The sequence below is a fragment of the Simochromis diagramma genome, unplaced genomic scaffold (genome assembly GCF_900408965.1).
Source record: "Simochromis diagramma unplaced genomic scaffold, fSimDia1.1 OVJJ01000603.1, whole genome shotgun sequence".
In the NCBI taxonomy this organism is placed as follows: Eukaryota; Metazoa; Chordata; class Actinopteri; order Cichliformes; family Cichlidae; genus Simochromis; species Simochromis diagramma.
Genome location: NW_024387414.1, coordinates 16,967,206 through 16,989,861, shown reverse-complemented (window position 1 = coordinate 16,989,861; position 22,656 = coordinate 16,967,206). Strand labels below are relative to the sequence as shown.

The 22,656-nt window shown below is 40.1% G+C and overlaps 2 protein-coding genes across 4 annotated transcripts; both read left to right on the top strand.

The window, feature by feature from the left end:
• Positions 1 to 1,702: 1,702 nt before the first annotated feature.
• On the top strand, positions 1,703 to 8,150 carry LOC120721577 (transcription factor E2F5-like). Of its 2 annotated transcripts, none has more exons than XM_040011992.1 (10): positions 1,703 to 1,925; positions 2,347 to 2,513; positions 4,604 to 4,713; positions 4,825 to 4,980; positions 5,920 to 5,963; positions 6,134 to 6,198; positions 6,300 to 6,510; positions 6,940 to 6,987; positions 7,072 to 7,116; positions 7,250 to 8,150. In XM_040011992.1, the coding sequence occupies exons 2-10, from the start codon at positions 2,355 to 2,357 to the stop codon at positions 7,333 to 7,335; spliced, it is 924 nt and encodes a 307-aa protein (XP_039867926.1). In that variant the 5' UTR covers positions 1,703 to 1,925; positions 2,347 to 2,354; the 3' UTR covers positions 7,336 to 8,150. The 2 variants fall into 2 exon arrangements, with proteins under 2 accessions (XP_039867926.1, XP_039867924.1); XM_040011990.1 differs by having other exon boundaries at positions 1,704 to 1,925; positions 2,350 to 2,513; positions 7,250 to 8,148.
• Positions 8,151 to 10,027: 1,877 nt separating this feature from the next.
• On the top strand, positions 10,028 to 18,222 carry LOC120720839 (dynein regulatory complex subunit 4-like). Of its 2 annotated transcripts, none has more exons than XM_040010642.1 (12): positions 10,028 to 10,152; positions 10,452 to 10,547; positions 11,469 to 11,666; positions 12,429 to 12,623; positions 14,451 to 14,505; positions 14,622 to 14,824; positions 15,129 to 15,284; positions 15,415 to 15,495; positions 15,574 to 15,783; positions 16,557 to 16,622; positions 16,703 to 16,833; positions 17,114 to 18,222. In XM_040010642.1, the coding sequence occupies exons 1-11, from the start codon at positions 10,150 to 10,152 to the stop codon at positions 16,787 to 16,789; spliced, it is 1,350 nt and encodes a 449-aa protein (XP_039866576.1). In that variant the 5' UTR covers positions 10,028 to 10,149; the 3' UTR covers positions 16,790 to 16,833; positions 17,114 to 18,222. The 2 variants fall into 2 exon arrangements, with proteins under 2 accessions (XP_039866576.1, XP_039866577.1); XM_040010643.1 differs by having other exon boundaries at positions 10,079 to 10,152; positions 10,428 to 10,547.
• The last annotated feature ends 4,434 nt before the right edge of the window (positions 18,223 to 22,656 follow it).

Below are 22,656 nucleotides of genomic sequence, written 5' to 3'. Positions count from 1 at the left end.
GGATGGCAGAGGAGGCAGATGATCATCTGTGGTGACCCCAAAAGGAAGCAGCTGAAAGAAGAAGAGGAAAGATGCTGGTGGAAGTTCAATTAAGTTAAAGCTTTTAAACCCAGAGTATGGGACACAGTATGACCAGTTTAGTGGTGGTGACTTTTGCACATGCAGTTTTTATTTTTGTTGTATCAAATAAATGCTTCAAAAATAACTACTCAGATAAGTGCCTGAGGCCATTTTAGGATGGTAGAAATAGAGTAGATGAGTTAAATGACAACTCTCTGCCAAAGGATTCCCAGCAGAGACATTTTGGGTGACCAAATTGAAATTTACTCCCAAGGCTTAAAAGCTGCGGTGCGGGGTTCTGCAAATTAGAGCTGATCAAAATGTAGAACATGGCCGTAGTACTAAAGGGGTACAAGGGAATTCTGTGCAGTTCCTGATAACAGTCCCTAATCCGAAAACAGTCCTAGTGGGACATCTGATCCCTCTAATGACAAGGAGCATGACCAGGTTTCTGGATTTTAGCACTACTATATCTCCCATGACTCTGTTCAAAACGTTTTTATCATTCTCAAATTGCAAATCTGGGTTTATCTATGTAACACAATATTATTATCCAGTAAATAATTGTAAATAATTATTTCCTGGATATAATGACTTATTTACTCATAAAAATGTAAATAATATACATTTATATACATTTATATGGACCGGTGTTGATGACATGAAGCTGGCTGTAGTTACAAAGTCAAGGTCAGGTTCCAATCACTGAATATAAATTGCTGTTTTTAACATAAAAATGCAAATACATACAACACATTTGCATTTCCACTAATACCAATTTTAATTACCAGATGTTTTTTCAGGCTTTATTAAAAAATAAATATTAAAAATGTTAATACTAATTTTTTTTTCTTTTTATCAGACTGGAGTGTGACAACGAATGGGTTTGCACCCGTCTGCAGCCACTTTAAACAACCACTTCAGAATCTTTGTCAAAGGTTTTTTTTTAAATAAGTCTTTAAATTACTGAGAATATCTTTTTATCATATGATCATATTACTTACAGCACATATGTATAAAGATCGCTTGACTACAATAATTTTTCTTCTTGTCAACATACCTTTAATAAAGCAACAGCAAGTATAAACATTACTTTACAGTACTTAATAATTATCTATAACCTCTATATATGATTTTGCTGCAGATTTAAAGATAAATCATTTACAGGCTTGTGATGAATTGTGTGCAGCATGTCGCGCGTATATAGCACATTAATATGCATAGATGATAAGTTTTCATATGCTTTACTCAATATAAAATACAATTTTAAAGATTTAAATAAATTGATATTCAGCAAACGTTCACTTATTGTTACTTATTATGTGCTTATTTTCCATGAAATGTTACAGACATCTTTTCCATTATGCTAGCGTAATGTCCACATTGTTGCTGTGTTGCTTGTAAATTTTATCTTTAAATGAAAATAAAGAAATTTGCTAAATGAAAACACGTTTTTGAAAACAAAAACAAAAACAATCTAATTTTTACACTCTTTTTCACACGAGGATAAAGTCGCAGAAAACCTATTTTTGTCAGTGATTCACAGGTTTTGGATGTCCGACCAGACTGATATTTTAATGTGAGTTGATTTTATTTTGGTTGGTCGAATGGTTAGGCTTTATTGTGAAGGCAGGTAAATGCAGCTACCGGAAAGCTCCGCGCCTAAACAGTTGGGAGTGGACTGTTAGTAGAGTTAGCGCGGTGCTGTTTACCATGTAAATACTGTGTTTACATTAGAGGTTAAGAACGGATATATTTACTTGTCCGCCAAAACCTTTGTCTCAGTTTAAACACTGAAATCGGCTGTCGTTGTTGGGCTTGCTAACGTTAGCGACTCTACGCTGCTACTTCCTCCAGCCATCAAGGTAAACACAATTGTTTTGTCTTACGCTCGTCGCTTTTTGTGTTCGTGTGGAAGTGATCTTTAGAGAAACTAAAGGGTTTTACCAGTTTGCAGGATAAACTAAATCTCCTAAACAGCTACTTTCGAGTGAAAAGCTAAACATCTTTTTGCATTTCCGATACAGTGTTTTCATAATAAATCAGCCCCAGGTAGCACTTATGGTGAAGGTGAATGCAAATCTAAAGAGCTCGACATTATTGATTAGCCAAAGCGCTTATTAGACAGATATACCTGAAAACCCGACAAAGCAACGGCAGAGAGCATACACAGAAAACACTGAGAATATTTTACTTCGAAGGGAACTCTGCAGCTGTGTGAGGCGGGCTCATTCAAAGATCGGAGAGGCCCCATCTCTGGTTCATTTGTTTTGTGTTCCTGCCCAGCAGCAGCTATGGATCCTGAAGATAGCCCACACAGTCCGGACGAAGACACCAGCATGCCAGAACAACACCCCAAATACAAGAGGAGTCAGAGGAGTCTTCATGTGCTCACCACGAAGTTTGTCCAGTTACTGCAAGAGTCTAAAAGCGGCGAGCTGGACCTGAGAGACGTAAGTGAGCCCACACAATACAGTAAACACCTAGGCCAGCATGTTGCATCAAATTATACGTGTGTGTTGTACAGTATTTTATAGCTTTGAAACTTTAGATTTGTGCTACTTTATACTGTATGCCTGCCATTTTTAAACTCCAGGCCTCCGTGGCCTAGTTTTCCTTTGTGTTTTCATTACTTCATTTTGGTCCTCATAGGATTTACTGGTTGACCTGATCCTTCATCAAGAGCTTTAGGAACACAGAGTACATAAATGAAGGGAGCAATACTTCAGTTTACTTTTTAAATGTAAACACAGTGGGTCTCAAAATCGAAAAATGTGCATATTTAATAAAATTATTCTCTAAGTCATCTGGATACTTTTGATTTTGTTTTATTCCGATTATGCTATTTCTTTACAACTTGATATTTTTTCAACCCAGGATGAATTTAGCATGAAAACAGCATTTTCTCCATTTTTGTGACGAAAAATTTAAAGTTAAAGATGTTCTGCATGTTTTACTTTACATGTGATGATTTGGGATAGAATGACTCTTGTCCTGTAGGTTATAGACTTTTAAAATTTTAGATTAATATATCATTATATTTTTAAAATCTTATAAGAATAATTTCAGTTAACTGATTAAAAAAAAGAAGAAAGTATTTATTATAAATAAATACTTGATGTCCACTGTGAGCGACTATCTTTGAACAGAGGCGGTGGCTTACGATACCAACTGTCTGCCATCTATAATCCAGTTTTGAGATCCCGTCCCAGACGCCTTAACGGCCACTCACATCCTGGGCCATCTGACCTCAGGAAATCACATGATGGGGTGGGGCCAGGTTTCACAATGAGCCCACCCGAAATCGTGGCTGATTGTCACCCACACCCGCTTTCACACCTTGGCTCATGTGATTAGGTAGAGGATCATCAGGGGGTCCTTTGTCCCTCCTTGGGGGGATACTCCCACAGGGTTTAAATCCGGGACTCTCCACCATTTTACCCTAGAACTGAAGAAACTTCTCGGATGAGAGGTGAAACATCTTCAAGAAACCTAAAGAAGAAGATGACTGAGAACCTTCACAGACATATTGTAAATAAATTGCAGTACCTTCAAGGCTCACAAGGGGGCGACCGGTCACACTTTAATACATACTATCATCATCTGGTTACTGTACATGCAGATCTTCTGCTTCGTATATATTAAATTAAGAGAGCCATACTAGCTTTGCTAAAGTAAGTGAAGGACCACACACTGCATAACTGAATTGACACATTGTTACAGGTTAGAATGCAAACATTACATCATTCATCTAACATGCTAAATAAACATTTAAATTAGTCTGTTTGTTGCCATTTTTTTGATATACACCACTAGATCTGTCACTAATGAAGCAAACTGGATTAAAGCCAAGTTAAATAGCAATAAAAACACACTGCATCTTGAGATTCCTAAGCACGAGTTTTGCACGTATTTATTTATTTTAATTTTTGGGCTTTGTTTTGTTTGTGTTTTAGCATGCGGCAGCCCTTATTTGGCATGATCTGTGGGGCCTCGGGCTGTCCTTTCCCCATGTGTGGGTTTAGGGTTCGATTTCTTTAAAGTTCTTTAAGATGTTTTCTCTGATTTAAAGTCCATGGATTGTTCTGGCTACATTTTGGCATACATTTAAAAATTACACTTCATTTGTTAAGCAAAAGCTTTTGCTTCAGGAAATAAATAAGTGCATTAAACCTGATTTTGTTAACATTGTGAGTGTAAAAACTAAGAAGGAGTACATGCAGACTAGTGTGAAGAGACAGAGTGAGACGGAGGCAGATGATCAACTTTGTTGACCCCTAAGGAGACCAGCTGACACTACAGAACTGGAGCACATCTGGGGTGTTAGTGTAGGTCTGATGCATTGTCTTTGAATAACGTGTGTGTGTGTGTGTGTGTGTGTGTGTGTGTGTGTGTGTGTGTGTGTGTGTGTGTGTGTGTGTGTGTGTGTGTGTGTGTGTGTGTGTGTGTGTGTGTGTGTGTGTGTGTGTGTGTGTGTGTGTGTGTGTGTGTCAGACACTGAGGCTGGGGTAGAAAAAGCATCTTTTTTTCCCTGTTGTTTCAGGCGGTCAGGGCTCTGGCTGTTGGACAGAAGAGGCGAATCTACGACATCACAAATGTACTGGAGGGCATCGGCCTGATTATGAAAATATCCAAGAGCAACGTAAAGTGGATGTGAGTTTTTAACTCTTCTCTTGTGTGCATGCACATATGTCAAGAATATGAAGCAAAACATAAATAATAGTAAAAGTTAACATGTTCTCTTTTATTTTCCCCACGAATAAGAGGCCACACATTGGGAGAGAATACACAGCTATTAGCCAACAGGCTGGTGGAGTTAAAGTCTGACGTGAAGGGCTTGGAGCAAATGGAATGTGTTTTGGACCAGCAGAAACTCTGGGTCGAACAGAGCATCAAGAATATAACAGAAGACTGCAGAAAATATCCTTTTCTCTAATAACTGTTGAATTCATTGCTCAGTCATAATTTTCCCCCTAGAAGGTTGGGAGTATGTAATTGCTTCTGTTTGTTTGTTTACCTTGAAAACTAAAGGCTAGGCTGTATCTTTTTTTAAATGCTGATTTCATTTAGGTAAAAACAGGGTTGAGGTGAAGGACACACCAAATGTGAAAATGAGTTAAAACTTTTTGTGAAACCATATCAAGTAATAGATCGTGGAAGGATGGAAGTTCTCACAGCTCATAGAAGCCAAAGATTTCAGCCAATTCTGCTCCAATCATTTGGGTAAAGACAATAAAATACATCATTTAAGCATTGAATGCTTCAAGGTCAAAGGTCAGGGTCACCCGATTTAGGAAAAAGTTTTAGGTTCCATCGAATCATCTCCAAACTTTAGGGGCAATATATTAGTCATTGAGGTGCGTAAGCACTTTGTTTTTTGAGCTCTTTAAAACATTATTTTTTCAGTAAACCATTATATGACTTCACAATCACACAAATATGATTAATATACTACATTAGATTTCCATATTAACAATCCTGACAGCAGTGCAAATGATCTATGAAAGCAATAGCGATGTCCTTACTGAGGATTTCCAAAAGACAAGCCGATGTCAGCATGTTGTAATAAAAACATCAAAGTTGTAGTATAGTCCGTGGGCGTGTATGTGTTTACTTCTGTTTACCACAACGTAGAAACAGAATTATGTGTATTTGTACTAAATGTTTTATGCTTCCAGCTTTAACTGAAAATGAGATATTGGATGTTATTTTTAGCAGGTTTGATGAGATTTAATGTGTTTCTGTGACAGATACGCTGCATTTGCATTTGTGCCGTTACAGAAAATGCTGTGCAACAATCCATCACATCTCTTTTCTGAATAGCAAAATATTTTAGGTTGAACCTTAACTCAGATCAACTCTGACATATGTGAATCATGAAGACATCTGCAACTGCTTTTGTGGTGATGTATAATCCCTCTTTTCCAGCAATTACTCTTTTTTCAGTATATTTTTATATACCGGTAGTTAAAAAAAAATAGAGAGTCAGTAAGCCTGAGATGGTGCTTTCTGCTCTTTGGAATAAATACATATAAATCGTGTTTTGACTTGTCTGCATCTTGTTTCTTCTCAGGCCACACACTTTTAGCAGTGCAAGCACCACCTGGCACACAGCTAGATGTCCCCATTCCCAAAGCTGTAAGTTCTGCATCACTGAAAGCGACTGTAGTTTATACTCCCGCTGCTGCCCTTAATTCAGACGGGGGTGATTTATGTGTGCTTGCATCTCCTTTGTACAGGTCCAGAACTGCCCGGCAAGGTACCAGATCCATCTGAAAAGCGCCAGAGGTCCCATAGATGTCGTCCTCCTAAACAAATGCTCCGTCAGCTCTGCTCCTGTTGTACTTCCAGTCCCACCAGCAGAAGAAATTTTACAGAGCGCCAGCTTAGCTCTGTCTGCCTGGCGAGAAGAAAACAGTAAAGTCAGTAACAAAACTGATGAATCCAAAAGTGAGTCGTTATCTTTCCTGGATACACCACTGAAAGAGAAATTAAAACTAATAAACCCTTCATTTTATAAGTTCCACGCCTTTTATTATTCATCCAACAGTTTTTTAACTTTTAAAAGGCAACAAACTGCTGTGGATGATGTTGATGATGATAGCTGACCCTGCGTGGTGGCAGACTTGGTGTTTGAAGCAACCACTTTCGATCGTGCCACAGTCTTCACTGTTTTCCCCCATGTGACTGGAATCAGTTAATTTAAAAAAAAAAAGCACATAATATTCAAACATGAAAAAGTGGATGTAATGCTTAGTTAAATAAACTGTGTGACTAATGTTTGACAGGCTGTTCCTTCTTTCATGCTTACGCAGGCTTTACATTTAACGTATCTACATTTTCATGCTCACAGTTTGTTCAAAAAAATATTTTTTCCAGCGCCGGATCCATCGAACCAACGCCAGGACCAAACGGAGCCGCCCAGAGGTAGTGCCGGTCTTCGCTCTTAAAAACACTAAAGTCAGATAATTTTACTGTAAATTGATGTCTGGTTTGTTTTTCTTTTTGTAGGAATATTAAATACAAATCTAATCACAAAGCTCTTGTCCTCTGAAGGTAAGTACACTTTATTCATCTTTATAAAGTGATTAACCATTATTGCATATTGAATGTGGTAATTACACGTTTACATCTGCCTAACAGTTTTTTCTCCTCTGCTCCTTTTGTCTCCATCCCTCATCTAAACAAGATTACACCTGTGATCTGGACGAGAGAGAAGGCATCTGCGACCTCTTTGACATCCCCATGCTCAAAGCCTGTGGTTACATGAGCTAATGTTTTTAATTGGGTGGGATTTTAAACACTGGTTTGTGATGAAATGCATTTAATCAGAACCGTGGGACCTTGGTGAACATGCAGCATTCTTCTTGAGCTTCCTGAAGATCCATATTTATGGTGTTTTCAGTGCTGTTGATGTAAAGTGTCCAAGAGTTTGAATTTGGAAGCAAACACCAAGGGCGTGGACAGAAAGAGCACACTCAGAGTTAAAGTATTTGTATTCTGATTGAACTGTCAAGCATTTCAGCTTTTAAACCAGTTACTACCAGAATTTTAGGCTCCATGTAAAAGCACAACAGGTGGCCTAGAGTCACAGCAGTTAGCTCTGTTGACTCACAACAGGAAGGTCCTGGGTTTGAATTTGAATCCAGCCTTTTGTGTGGGGCGTGGGTTTTTTTTCTGGGTATGTTGATGTCTCCCACAGTCCAAAGATATGCTAGGTTAACTGGTGACTGGTGCCTAGATTAACTGGCTAAATTAGCCACTATTATAAGTGTGAGTGTTAAACCTGTCTCTGTGTTGGCCTGATGATTGACTGCCTCTCGCCTTGCTGGGACCTGTGACCATGATTTGGATAAGCTTTTTAGATGGGTGTAAGTGTACCCAGTGTTTTATCTGGAACCCAGCCCTATGTTCAAAAGTGAATATTCTCTTTTTAAATAATGATTTGTATTTAACTTTTAAGACATAACAACAATAAAATTATGCAAAAAGTTTCTTTGTATTTTCTGAAATGTGGTCCCAAACCATGACGGAGCCTCCACCGTTTTCGATGACTGAAAACTTTCACTATTGTATTTCTTTTCTAATCGCCATACATATTTATTTGAACCACAAATGTCAACTTTGGATGCATCACTCCCAACATCCTTTCGCTAATTGATTGACTGATTTCTGGTCTAGTTCTTGGACAGTTTGACGTCCCTCAGCCTTTTCTTCCCGTTTCCCTTCCTTAATATGTCATTAAAACTATTCCTGATTAGTAGATCAGTAGGTCAATCAACTGAAGCTCTAGATGCATCTGTCAGGTCTATCCTGAATTTTTTTCCTTTTTCTTAATGACAGGGCTTTCAGATGCTGTAGATAGTGTTTGTTTGTTTTTAAATATTTTTATTAATGCCTCTTATTTATTTTCACCTCCACTTGTCCACTTTTTACTCATTTTTTAAGAACATACTGCAAAGATATGAGTCTTCAGCTAATAGTTCTTTGAGAATCACCTCTGTGCAAAAATACAATTTTTTTTTTTTATGTCTGTGAAATTGTTATCTTTAAAAAAAAAAAATTGTAGCGCCAACTAAAGAAAACCCCCCAAAAGCATCTAACAAAGGGTACCTTTATTGTCTTTCATAGGCTGGTGTGATTTAACAAATAAGCAAAAGCAAATATTCTGAAAATGAGTGGAATAGCAGCCAAAGGAACATTTTGAAACAACTTCAGAAAGTCTGGAGAACTACTGCTCCAGACAACCATGAACTATAGCCTCAGATTACAATATGTGTGAAATGTCGCTCAGATGAAATTTTACTCAGGTCTAAAGTATTAGTTTACGATATTGCTTGATTTTAAAACACCCGCATCATACCAAACATGTGAATAACAGGCCTAAAGCTGTACAACTACACTCACATCTCTGATACTGTACTTTCTCTAAATACATCCACGACATGGCAGTGCTTTGAGCTAAATGTTGGTGTCCTAATATTTTGAAGTTAAACAGGTATATGTTTATTAAATACTGGTATGCCAACATTTGCCTATTAGCCTAGAAGAACAACTGAAACTGATGGGAATGCTGTTCCTCTTGTATGTGTTTAGTGATAAAGCTTTATGAATCTTGATGGGAGCAGCTGGGATAACCTGCACTGAGACATCTAATCTACTGGGGACAATGAAAGATCTGCATACTCTCATCACAATCTAAGCAGAGTTTAATATTTTAATCTGGACCAAAGTGGCCTCAGTAGAGCCATGCTATTAGCAAAGCACTGTTGATTTAGCACTTAACCTTTGCTTACTATTTCTTGTCAATACTGTTTCACTTTCTAAACAAATTGTGTGGTATACAGTTAAATTTCTAAATATTCTATTTTCAAAGGCCAGCTCAACTATCAGTTGGCAGCACTTATGCCCATCAGATCAATTTGCTTTTAAGGAAATTATCTGGCAGGCTAAAAGGATAAATCTTTCCCCCAAAATAAGCAGGAGCAGAATATAAACTTATCTTTAATACTTGGTTCATATATGGAATATTTTTAAAGGACTTTTGGAGGGTTTAAAAAAAAGTATTATCGGTCCCATAGGTGACTGGATCAGGAGTGATAATAGTCTCTTCCTTTCTGCTGAAAAGGATGCTAAAATCTTTCTAGTAGGACGTCAACACTCCGCAGCAGTTGTGAAACCTCTCCAGTTACCCACCTTAACTTCTAATAAGTTGATTTCACTGGTTACATGAAAAGAACTGCATTCAAACCTGAAGCTCTATCACCGGCTTTAAAAGCACTGAAATATTTAATGAAAGATACGCACACTCGTAAACGCTGATGTTCATTTTTTTCCCCTTGTTTAGTGCTTATGAGTATGTGCCTGTTTTGTGTGCAACAGACTCAGTAGAATTACCTGATAATTGTTAACCAATCATCCTGCTTGAAGAACCCTTCCTGTCCCATTTGATTGGTTTTCCGTCTGTAGATTCCGCCTCCTCAGCAGGTTTGTGTTTATGTTGCTATAACAACACTAGTACTTACTGAGTGTGCTGCTCTTTTCGCAACAAACCGAACATTTCTTCGCGTAATTTGAGCAGCGTACAAGATGGTGAGCATTAAATAATTAAGAAACAAGTGCTTTATCTGTAGTAAATAACCAGCTTTATCTTTTATGCCGCTAGCAGCTGGGCGTGTGTATAAATGTAGCTTACTTTTGTATACTTCTCATTGCTAATTAAAAAACACACTCAAGGTTACCACCAATGACTATAGAAAACTTTTTCTTTTATAAATATAAAAGGATACATGGATCGATACATATATACTTTTATCTTTTATGCAGTCATTGGTTGCTAACCAGAAAGCAGTTTTAACTTTAAACAGCTGTGCTGACTCTTTCCCCCCCAGCCACCCAAAAAGAAAAGTGCAGATAAAAAACCAGCAAATCCAAGGACCCCCACGCTGATAAATGGCCTCACCAAGGATGAGATGTCCAAGGAGCAGGTCAGAGCTGAAGAGTGATAGAATGTGTCTGAATGTGTATAAATGTGTATTTTAAGTCAGGAGGAAGCAAATAGGAACCTGTTCAAAGTGATCTGTGCATTGAGAGGGGTAGCACATAAAGCTGAGGCACAACATTTAAATAACACTCAATGCAAGTGAGATTGCCATATCTTGGCTCCTAACACGGATCAAGCTCTGTAAACACTCCACTGGAATATTTTAATTAGAGCCTCCCTGCCTGCAAAAAGGCGTCATGATGCAGATAATGCAATTCAGATTTTTTTCTAACTTTGTAATGTGCCAAGCTTTCCCTGAAGACTTTTAAGATGCATAAATCCATGGAAGTACCAAAAAAAAAGCAAAAACAACAAAAACAAAACATGGATATGGTAAAAGTTTACATGTACTCGTCATGGACATGGATGTTATAGCATTTTGGGGCTTTTAAAGATTTCTTTGAACTGCTGTTTCTCCAGGGTGGAATGATTGTACACGCTATATCTTTAATGAATTAGAAAAACAACAAAAAAACAAAACCAAGATTGTGTGTGTGTGTGTGTGTGTGTGTGCAAGTTTGAATTAATTTGGGATTTTTTCTAATTCACACTCCTCCAAGTTAATGGGCCTTGGCCTTATCAAGTTAAGATACATTGTAGAACATGTAGGATCACTTATAAGACTTATGTGACTGTATGTGTACATATTTGAGCTGGTATGTAAACTTTTGATCCTTTGTAGGTTAGAGAAAAGCAAGAAAGAAATCACCAAATTACCATGATATTGATGCCCATGATGAGTGTATGGAAATTGGAGAGTGATTTTCTCAGACTCTCCTAAAGCGTGAAAAAAAGTGACAATATGTTGCAGTCATTTGGTTTGTCGAGCACATAAAAACTACAGTCACATCTTTCTGTGTTTCAGCTGGAGGAGCACATTATGCGTCTTCGAGAGGAACTGGATAGAGAGCGGGAAGAGAGAAACTACTTTCAGTTGGAGAGGGACAAGATCCACAGCTTTTGGGAAATCACAGTTAGAAAACAGAAGGAGGTTGACTCTGAGCTGCAAAAGGTAGAAAAGGATGTAGAAGAAAATGAGGCCCGTCACCAATTAGACGTTAAGGTAAGATTTTACTGATTTTAGAATATTAAAAAATAGATAGCTCTTCCATTTTGAAGGCTGGTCAGATGGAGTCAGGTGATGCTGAAGTCCCAAATCGTGTTCTTAAATTTAGTAAAACATTTCAAGAAACCTAAATCAGGACAAGTTTCTTATGCTAATATTTTAAGGTTTTTAGTAAAACCAGGATATGTGGTTCAGTGTTTACAGGTTATTCTAGGATATATGTAGGAATCTGTTTATGGAGATTTGCTTATTAATGGCTACTGATAAATTTAAGGTACAGATGTCTTTATTTTCTATGCCGCTAGCATAAAATATAAAGATGGGTAACCGAGAGGGCTGTGGTGTTAATATTAAGTTGTCTATGAGGTTTGGCCAGAGATTATAATCTAACTCAGCGGTCGCCAACCTTTTTTGCGCCACGGACTGGTTTATATCCGACAATATTTTCACGGACCGGCCTTTAAGGTGTCGTGGATAAATACAACAAAATAAAACCAGTACCGGTACCAAAAATGATAGAAACAATAAAAAATTAACGATAAAAACCCTGAAAACCATAAATTTCACACCCGAGCCTCAACTCTCATGGCCGGTCCGTGGCCCGGGGGTTGGAGACCGCTGATCTAACTTGAATAGGTACCAAGCCAGGGGTTTGGGTTAGGGCTAAAAGATGGGTGATGATACCAACTGCAAGGCAACATGTTTTAGGAATACTGGATTTCCATATGAACGCTCACATGTGATTGTTTTTCCCACCAGGTGTACAAGCAGAAGATCAAGCACCTCCAGCATGAACACCTGAATGATATCGCTGAACTGAATGCCGATTCTTTGGCGTCCAATGAACTGATGGAGAAAGAGCAAGAGCACCTAGAGGAAGAGCTTCATAAGACAATTACGCGGGTGGACATCCAAGAGATCAACTTTAAACACACCAAGAAGGAACTTGAACTGGTTTGTAGTACAAAACATTTCCCTTTACCTTAATCATATTCGTAGTGTTGCCGGGGTGCTCTAGAAAGATACTCTGCCACTTGTTCCACTTTTGAGGAAATAATCCTTCATGTTTCTGTATTTAAGTAGATTTTTGCTTCCATCCACACCCACGACCACAAGCTGTGAGAAATGACCGAAACACTGAGACTGTGGACACAAGCAGTGGTAAATGAGCATCCTCTGAAGGATGTCTGATCTCAGCATTAGAGAGAGGGTGAGGGCCTCAGTCATTCAGGAGGTGCTCAGGGTAGAGCTGCTGCCCCTCTACATCAAAAGAAACCAGGTGGGGTGGTTCAGGCTTCTGACATAAGTTAGGTGTTTGGGGCATGTCCTGCTGAGCGGAGAGAGCACTCGCTGGAGAGATCACATCTCATGGCTGGCCTTGGAACACCTCAGAGGAGCTGGAGGAAGTGGCTGTGGAGAGGAAGGTGTGGCCATCTCTGCTTAGACTGTTACTCCCATGACTTGGACACAGAAGAGGGTAGAACCTGGATGGATGGCTTAATTCACACACCACTGCATTTGGCTTTGCGGCATGTGGTCGCTGCTCAACCACCGAGCTAAACCAGTGTCCAAAAGCATAGCATTTTTTGACAATGCTTTTATTGTGAAACATTGTTAGGAACTTTATTGGTGAACTCACTAGAAATGAAATACAAGAAAACTCAGACTAGGTAGAAACCAGGAACTTACTAGGAACCTATGACAGTTACATAGAACAGAGTGAGCACGTGACAAAGGACAAGGGGAGACTACCACAATAAATATACAGACAAATAATGAGAGGATATGAAACCTTAATTTTTTGTGATTTTTTTTTTTTTATTACAACTTGCTGACATCAGCCTGCTTTGACCCATGACCTTGAACCATTAAATACTAAAATAGTGTACTTTATGATCTTTACCCATATGAATCAGTTGAAATCTTTGGCTCTATGAGCTGTAAGAACTTGAGATATTTTGATTTTGCAAAACTTTATGGTGTCATTGTGATGTTGTAGGGTGTCGTATTAAAAAAAGTGCGTGTCGTACACCTCTCTACGTGCCCTTTCATATGATAGATTATGGTTTCTTGATTTTTTTTTCCCGAGGTCAACTTTGACCTTGGTTGCTAACACGTACTCATGTCCCCCAATACCTAGTATCATGTTGTGAAGTTTGATAATCCACAAAAAACTGTAGATAATATAAAGTTTTTACTGATTTTCATAAATGTGCCATGACCTTGACCTGGTTTTCATCAAAATGAAATCAGCTTCAGCTGTTATTGATTTCCAAGATATCATTTATCTAAAAATGATATCTTGAAAACTGTGCATGCTAGACTGCTTACAAGCACAGACAAACAGTATGGATTGTATACTTCCTCCTGTGGGGAGAACAAGGACTAAACTAGAACATAACCTAAGAATAAGATGGACTAGAAGGCAAAGAACAAACAGAGACTGTAAGTAAATAAATAAACGAGATAAGGGGAAAAATCACTAATGTTTATCAGAAGAGCAAAATTTGGTCAAAATTGATCCTCAAACAAAAAAGAATCACAAGTATGTGAATTCATAAAGTGTGGCTTCCATGAGCTGTAAGAACTTGACCACAAATTTGTTCTTGTGGTCTTTTAAGGCTGATTAATTAGTGTAAAATCCTCACTGTGGTTTAACTGTGGGCATAGCTGTTATCTGTTGTTGCACCTCAGTACTGTATTACATAGCTCTGCACGTCTGACCCTGATATACTTCAGCTTGCAAGAATAAACACTCCTAACTGGTTGTTATCTTAACAGAAACATGGTGAAGAACTGACCACAAGGAGCGACCACCTGGAGAAACAGCTTGCAGGTAAAAAACAACAAAAACACAACCCAAAAATAAAAACCACATTCTGAGTTGAATTCATCGCTTCACGTTGTCAAGCACTGAACAGGAGCCATCCTTTTGTGTTACGGCTGGAGCAGAAATTACAGTGTCGTTTGAGATGAAAGTGCAGGCGCTAAAACAAGATCTGGACAACATCTGGAAAAGTGAGATCAGCGATAGCGAAAACCACTGGAACAGCCACATCGCTGCTCTTAAACAAGATCACGATGAAACCTACCGCAGCGCTGAGGAATTTGTCATTATCATGAAAACGGACACGGACACGCTCACTGAACTCAAGGTGCGATCACAAACACAAGCTTTGTTTAAACCTATAACTCACTACTGATCAGTCTTCTGCTTGTGACTACAGCTTATAAATTTTAGAACGGTTTATCTATGAAATAGCAGAACCATTAGAGGGTATCTTTAAACCGAGTGAACTGATAATTGTTTTGATATTCTGGAAAATGCAAAACAAAAGCCTCTAAATTTGAAATGGTGACTGAAATTTTATTATTTATTGTTGCTGAACAGTTTTTTCCACTAGCTTTGACCCAGATATGTCTTATTTTCACATGCAATGTTTTATTTGAATTTTCCAGGGAGAAATTAATGAAGCAAAGAAGAAACACAAGACCATGAAACTGGAGGTGGTAACTGTTTTGAAGGAGAACAAACATCTTGCTGAGCTTATCTCAAAGATCAAGGAAGAAAACGATGAAATTGCCAAGAAACTGAGACATTACTCAGGAAATAAGGTTCTTTTGGCACCTTTTTTCACAGAGTTTACTGTTGGACAGTTTCTCTTGCTTTTACCAGCATCTTCGTTGGTGTGCAGCATCGCCGTAGCCCAGTATGAGCATAATTTCTGTGCACTGCTTTTGACAGGATGTAATTGGAAACATCAAAAGAAAAAAGCTGAAAGATCTGAAAGCAGAGCATGAGGTGTTGGAACAGAAATTCAGCGAGGTAAAAACTAACAATCAGCTCCATTCATGTGTAGTTGCACACGTTTTATGTGAATGTTTTTGTATGTTTGCTGCACAGCTCCAACTGGAAAGGGATGAACTTCGCAAGGCTTTCACTGAGATTGTTGAGAAGGCGCAGCATAATGGAGACATAGAGAACATGACGGTGGAAAAGAAGCTGCAGGCTCTGACAGAGAGCCTGGAGGAGACGGAGGCTCAGCTCAGTGCGGTGCTTTCAGCCTCCAACATGGACCAAACAGCCCTCAGCAGGGTCATAAAGAAAACTGAGGTAGTGTTGTACATCTACTTCATGTTTCTTCTTCAGCAGTCATCTAAACCTTTACACTGATTTTATATACACTTACTGGCCACTTTGTTAGATACACTAGTTCAACTGCGTATTTACGCAAATATCTAATCAGCCAGTGACATGGTAGCAAGCTGGTGGTGAGGTAATGGTGTGTTTGTGTGTGTGTGGTGGGGGGATTTTCTTGACCTGTCAGGACCAACTGAGCATCATTTAAACACCGCAGCCTACCAGAGTATTGTTGCTGACTGTATCCGCCCCTTTATGATCACGGTGTACCCATCTTTTGATGGTTGCGCCCAGCAGAATAACACACCATGTCACAAAGCTCAGATTATCTCAAACTGGTTTCTGGAACATGGCAATGAGTTCACTGGAGTCAAATAACCGCCACAGTCACCAGATCGCAATCCAATAAAGCACCTTTGGGGTGTGGTGGAACGGGAGAGTCACATTATGAATGTACAGCAATCGTGGGACCAAAAATCTGTGAGGAGTGTTTTCAGCACCTTGTTGAATCTGTGCCACAAAGAAATAGGAGAAAAAGCTCTGAAGGCAAAAGGTTCATCCTGGTATGCGCTTTGGGGTCCTTAGGGACTAGTAAAGCGCTATATAAATACAGGCCATTTATTTATTTGATATTAGCAAGGTGTTACCAACAAAGTGGCCTGTGAGTATATATTTTTAAGTATATTTATGGAAGTGTCATGTTTTTATAAGAACATTAAAGAAGCTCTTAATGTTTTTGCTTGCAGGCACATATTGACTCCAAAAATACTGCCATCAAGACCCTACAGCACAAAATAAATCAAATTTCCATGGTTAGTTGTCTATTTGTTTCCTGAAATTACTTTTAATGTATTTCATAACAATAAGCACAGTGAAACTTTGTATCCTGCAGGTCCGCAAGCATTTGCTGCTGCACACTGAGGTAAAGGCAAAGGCTCTTGGTGTTCCTGTGGAAGAGCTCCTTTGTAATTCCCAATGAGAGGAATCCTCATGGTAAAAATGTGGAGCAGCACTTGGATTAAAGTGAGAAGCAAAGATTTCAAAGACTGGAACACTTATATTTCATTTACATCTTTTCTTTAATCTACCTTTAATGCTCATATGACTTTAAGTAGTAAAGAAATATAAATCAAAATTTAAAATGGGATCTCTTAATCCTGCGAAAAAAAAGAGTTGTGTTGTGTGTTGTTTTAGACTAAAGGGTATGTCATGCCTGTATCTGTAGCATCCTCTGTCACACCAACCCTCAGCATGTCCTCCTTCATGACCTCCATGAATTTTCTCTGTGGTCTTTCTCCTTTAGGCCTGCGTGTCATCTCCATATTTGACATCCTTTGTCCAGTATGTCGTCTCTAAAGGGAGCAACTGAAAGATGAAGATACTTCATTGGTCATTTGTCAGGTGTTTTTAATGACAGCCAGTAGGTGGCGCTATTCACATAATTCATCGTTGTGTCCCAGACGGTGTCATGGTCACAGAGGTTGGCCTGGCTGACGCTCTGTGTCATGGGAGCGAGACTCCTCCCAGAGGTGGGCGTGGTTACCCAAGACTCCCTGGTACACCTGTTTCTTATCAACTCCCACCTGCAGTATTTAACTACTGTTATCCCCACATTGCCAGATTGCTAAGCTATATCATGTGGCAGTGTCACTCAGGCCTCTTCCAGTAGATGTTTTGGTACTTTCCTTGTTTATCCTCTTCCATCCAGATTGGGTGTGTGAGCCTGCCTAGCTCCTGGTTTTTCCTGCCTGTTCCCCTCTGGCTTTACTGAGGAATACTCACATAAGTCTAGACCTGTGGGCAACAGGGAATTCTTATGTGAATCAACGTCAGTCTTTCTGAACGAGAACCCTGCCGAAAACTGAGCAGTTCAAGAATGCTGCAGTAACTGAACTCTATCCTGTGTAACGAGTAGACTTGACCATTAGATTGCTGACCTGTGACCTTCCCTTGAACATTATTCAACTTTAATTCCTGAACTTGCCGCAGATGTTGTTACCGTATCTTGAAGTTGTTCATTAAAATTGTTAAAATTCTTTCCATTGCTTCCTGCATTAAAGTGTTTTGTACAATCATTCAGTGGTTAAGGCTACAACGTTGCTTCACAGCAAGATGTTTCTGGGATTGCACCTCCTGGTTGACCTCAGCCCCTCTATGAAGTTCACATGTTCTTTCTTGTTTTTTTCCCCCCACTGTCCCAGTGCTTCTTTTTTTAAATTAACTGCTGTTTCAAAATTGTCTATAAGGTGAGGGTGTGAGAGTGAGTGGATAGTGTCCATGTTGTTCCGCACTCACACCAAGACCGCTGAGATAGGCCCCATGACCATGAAATGGATAAGTGTAAAACATGTGTATATGTTTTGGGGTTTTTTTTGCATATTTTTTGAACTTGTGTAACCATATTTTAGATCAAACAAGATCAAACAAGTACAAAGTACTATACCTTGATAAATAAAGTATAAAAAAAAAACAGTCAGTTTGCTAAAAACTGATTGTTGCTTCTGCCTTGTGACGGAAATGTTCTTTCTGGTTCAAAAGTACTTGATGTCATTCATGAGATATATGTTTGGCATATTTTAGACTAATTATAGGCCAACAACTCATTTACAACAGTTTAAAAATCTGGTAAATAACTCAAAACCACTTTTTGGCACAACACAGACCATTGTTTCTCTTTCCTGGATGCTGCTGCTTGTTCTCGCCATTTTAAGACACAGAAAACAGCAAAAACAATCAAACAAAACAATATCTCTCACTCAAGCTGCAATTTAAATATATTACTTTTATATTTTGACTAATTGCAAGCTTTTGGCCTCATGTAGGAATATGAGGTCAAAAAGTTGACTCAAATCAAATATTCCAATCTCAACTGCTACTTTCATCAGATGATTTCCCCTCCGCCATGACTGAGTTTCCAGCAGAGAGAGGAGGAACGTATGTGGCAGATCCAGTTTCTCATTGCCTATTCCCGTGGTGAATCGAGCCCCGCTGCGCTGAGTGATCGCTGTTCCCCGCAGCATCAATAATACAGGAGGAAGTTATTGTCCCGGTGCAGGCCACAGTATCATACAGCTAAAGCAAGTGGAGGGAGGGGATGGTCCTTTCACTCAACCCTCTAGGGTTTCAGTGCCTGCAGACAGTGGTCTGACTCTGGGGAGCCTGCTCCCGTCCCCTTGCACAGGGCTCAATTGTAAGTTTGCCTGACTGAGGGATAATGTGTCCAAACACTGACAGCCTGCACAGTCCTGCTGGTCTGGCACTGCTGGTAAGACTACACCCCCAACAAACCCTGTGTCACAAGATGAGTCTCAGCTCAATGGAGAATTAAGCAGCAGGGGGACATGGGACAGTCAGGGGATAGATATCCTGGGTGTGATTAACATGATCCAGATTTTCATGTTCTTTGAGCACCTTGCTGAATGCTGTGACCTTCCTGTAGCCTCGAGGTGCTTCAAAATATACTGAGAGCACCTAAAACATGGGTATGCACTAGTGATGACCAACAAGACTGAGACATGTGATGCCTTATTTCAAAGTAACCACTTTGCCATGCCCATTATCTGCACAGTCAAATGAAGACACACACAAAAAAAACAATCCACACAACTAACACCATGAAATACTAATCCAAGCATCAATCTGAACCCCAGAGACAAAGAAAAAAACAGGTGCCACAAATAGTTAAAATAACAGAGTGATAGAGGACACTGGGGGGAGGGGTGGGGAAGGAGAGTGAAAGGTAGAGAAAGTCCAAGCGATGGTGAAATAGAGAGTGGCACTCAGGAAGAGGTCAGTGCAGAGCGGCTCAGTGTGAGGAGGTGTTAGACAAACACTTCAGAGGATACTTACAGGCATGAATGCATAGGAACTGCGGGTAAGTTCAGAAAATAAGTTCTCTTCTTTTTGTCTTTAGTATAATTATCATTCAAAAGCATAGTTTTAATGAAACAGATGTATCCTGGTATTCTAAGGATGTACTGAAGTGTGAATATAAGAATCCTGTTTAACAGTCTTTAGATATCCATTCAGTGTAAAATGTGGACCCTTTAAATTTTCAGCCCCAACATTTGTAAGACTTAATTACATTACTGATACTTGTTTTAGCAGCCATGATGGTAAGGTGATGTGGTAGCCAGGCATTAAGGTTTAATATCCCCTTTCCACTGAGACACTTTACTCCTTAAGTCCAAACCCCATCACCTAAAATGAAAAAGCATTTCAATGAGGGTTTGTGAAATCAATAGCAGACTCAGTCCTATAGAGCAGCATGTGACACCAACGAGTCGCGTGTGGGCTGGCACGAGATGAAGATGGCTATGAAAGGGTCGGAGATGGCTGCTCTTAAATTCACAAGCATCATAGTTTGTGCTGTTTTACTCAGACAAGGAGCACCTGAGAAGACAGGTGAGTAGGCCACCAAAACATGCTACCAAATCCACTTTTTTATGTATTTGGTTACTATCTGTTTATTACACAATGCTAGCTCAAGCTATCTCTGATGCTATTTTATAGGAGGTGGCAAGGAAGACCAGAAATACGCCATTCTGAAGGAGATCATTTCAGAGTGGAGTAAAGGAGGCGGTGCAAATCCACAGAGAGCTCCCACTGAGACAAACACCAAGGATCAGTCTGTGCCCACTTGGATGAGGAATATCGTGGGGGGCTTAAAAACGCTTGGTCTACTTCCCAGCAGGAATATGCCTTCTTTAAACAAGCCAATTAACAGACATCGTCTCTCTGGCTTCCTCTACAACATCTCCATGTACCTCAGGAGATGGGTGCTGAGTTAGAGGAGGAGCCGGCAGAGCCAGACGAGGAGCAGCTTTGGGAGAAAGTGCTGCATTATTTCCTGCAGTCTGAAGGAAACGCTGCCCAGAATCAGTGGAACGGCCGGGTGCCACCCCGGCCCAGCGTTAGAGTGCAGGACTGGTTTCTGTCCCTCAGAGGTAGCCCACACTGGGACTGGCTCCTAGGCCTGCTGCAGAGCCTCATCACTCTATCAGAGCGTCAGTCTCACAGGCCCTTCTTGACTTTCATAGCTCAAAACTGGAGGACAGTGAGTGCTGTGCTGGAAGCTGCTCTTCAGGCTCTCGTCAGCGGGACCTATGGTCAGGCCAGTGCAGGCCTACAAAGCTTCATCTGTGCACTGAAGGGTCGCACTGACTGTGCCTTTAGTGTCAGCTGGCTTCAGCAGCTGCTGCAGTTCCTAGAAACACGGAACTGGAAGCCTGTGGTTAGTTTTGCACCAGCAGGGGAAGCTGCTGAACACAGCAAGGGCTCGAATAGCATTCGGACGTTTAAAGCCCTTCAGCTTACCACCCTGAGGCCATGAGACAGAATGGGTTGTACGGAAATGCATCCGTGGATGAAATGGTAGCCACCGAGCGGAGGCAAACTCCATGCAAAGCTTGCTGCTGCAGGCTTTGTCACGTTCGGGTGGAGGCGAGCGAGGAGGCAATTTGGGCACAGAAAAATTTAGCTCTCGTGCAGAGTTTGGATGGCTGAAGGAGGGGCCTCCTGCACATGTGGGCAGTTCTGTCTATGGCAACCTGAGGGAGAAAGTATCAAGAGTCACAATGGCGCTGCTTGATGACGTTAGCAGCCTGGTGGATATGCCACAGCCCAAAACCCGGAGCCGGTGCCTCCGCTGGTGAGTATTTATATGAAGATTTTGGTCTTCTCACAATTAGAAGAAATAAAAAACAGGAGTTAAATTTATCTGAATGTGGTTAGAAATCGTTGTTTTTTGCATTTAAAAACACAAACACTAACATCGGAATCGTTTTCATAATTTCATATTAAATAAGGTCACACACCTTCTTTCTGTAGTTTCCATAAATAGTGCTCATTCAGAAAAACATTTTAAACCCAGAGAAACCCCCCAGGGAGAGGACAGTGACAGTGAATGACTACTGCTTTAAAAAAGTTATAATCATCCTGGCCAGTGAGGGCAATCTGTTAATCCTCCCATTGATGTCAGTAACTTATATGTTGGGCATTGTTGAGCCGAGCTGCAGTGTTACATCATCCATGGTTGTGTATCTGCCAGAAGCTTCCAGCTGCTTTTCCACTGCTTGTTCACTTTGATTTCCAATAACATTTCCTTTTTTATCGGTCGTCTTGAAGGCGACCTACGACACTCATCTTATGGTAAGATATATTAGAAATATAAATGACTTAATTTTTGATTTAATTTGATATATTTTGCATTAAATATCTAGCAAAACAAAACAGACATTGTTCTGTCTGTGCATTTGTAGGGGAATAAGGCACAACGTGATGTGGAACACTCAAGCTTTGGGTGTAAGCTCCCGGGGCCTCCCGAGCTCCCTCCCATTCCTGTCCTGCCCTTCCACTGAAGGAGATGAGCCAAGATCACCAAAATCACCAGCTCAGTCAACCCCAAAAGCCACTCCCGCTGCACGTAAAGCCTCCAACAAAAAGCTTCACATTGAACCATTAACTGCACCTAACAGCGAGTCACAAACAGAGACTAAAGAGAGCACCGGTCAGCAGAAGGAGATGGAGTACTCCACCTCTACAGAAATCCTGGAGGCCGCATGTAATGAATCCATCCCAGGCTTGACCGGCGTCTCTAACTTCACTGTATTCCTCTATTGTAAACTGTTTGACGTGTGAGAATGGGTCAGTTAACCCTGCAATGGATCAGATGGAGCTCGACCTGCATGCTACGTGCTCTGATGCAGCCTGGTACCTGTCTGCTGCAGAGGAGGACTTCCTCTGGGTCCATGTCTGCAGCGAGTTCTTTGCCCATGAATTTAACAATACAGTGTGTGCCAACTCATCTTCTGGCTGCAGAGAGCTTATCAGGTAATGGATTACTAA

Bases quoted from the DNA above. Each gene is read 5' to 3' on its own strand.
- LOC120721577 (XM_040011992.1), top strand. From the start codon at position 2,355: ATGGATCCTGAAGATAGCCCACACAGTCCGGACGAAGACACCAGCATG. The intron at 6,199-6,299 runs GTAAGTTCTGCA...TCCTTTGTACAG, and splicing joins ATGTCCCCATTCCCAAAGCT to GTCCAGAACTGCCCGGCAAG. The intron at 7,117-7,249 runs GTAAGTACACTT...CATCTAAACAAG, and splicing joins AAAGCTCTTGTCCTCTGAAG to ATTACACCTGTGATCTGGAC.
- LOC120720839 (XM_040010642.1), top strand. The intron at 15,285-15,414 runs GTTCTTTTGGCA...TGCTTTTGACAG, and splicing joins GACATTACTCAGGAAATAAG to GATGTAATTGGAAACATCAA. The intron at 15,784-16,556 runs GTAGTGTTGTAC...TTTTGCTTGCAG, and splicing joins GGGTCATAAAGAAAACTGAG to GCACATATTGACTCCAAAAA.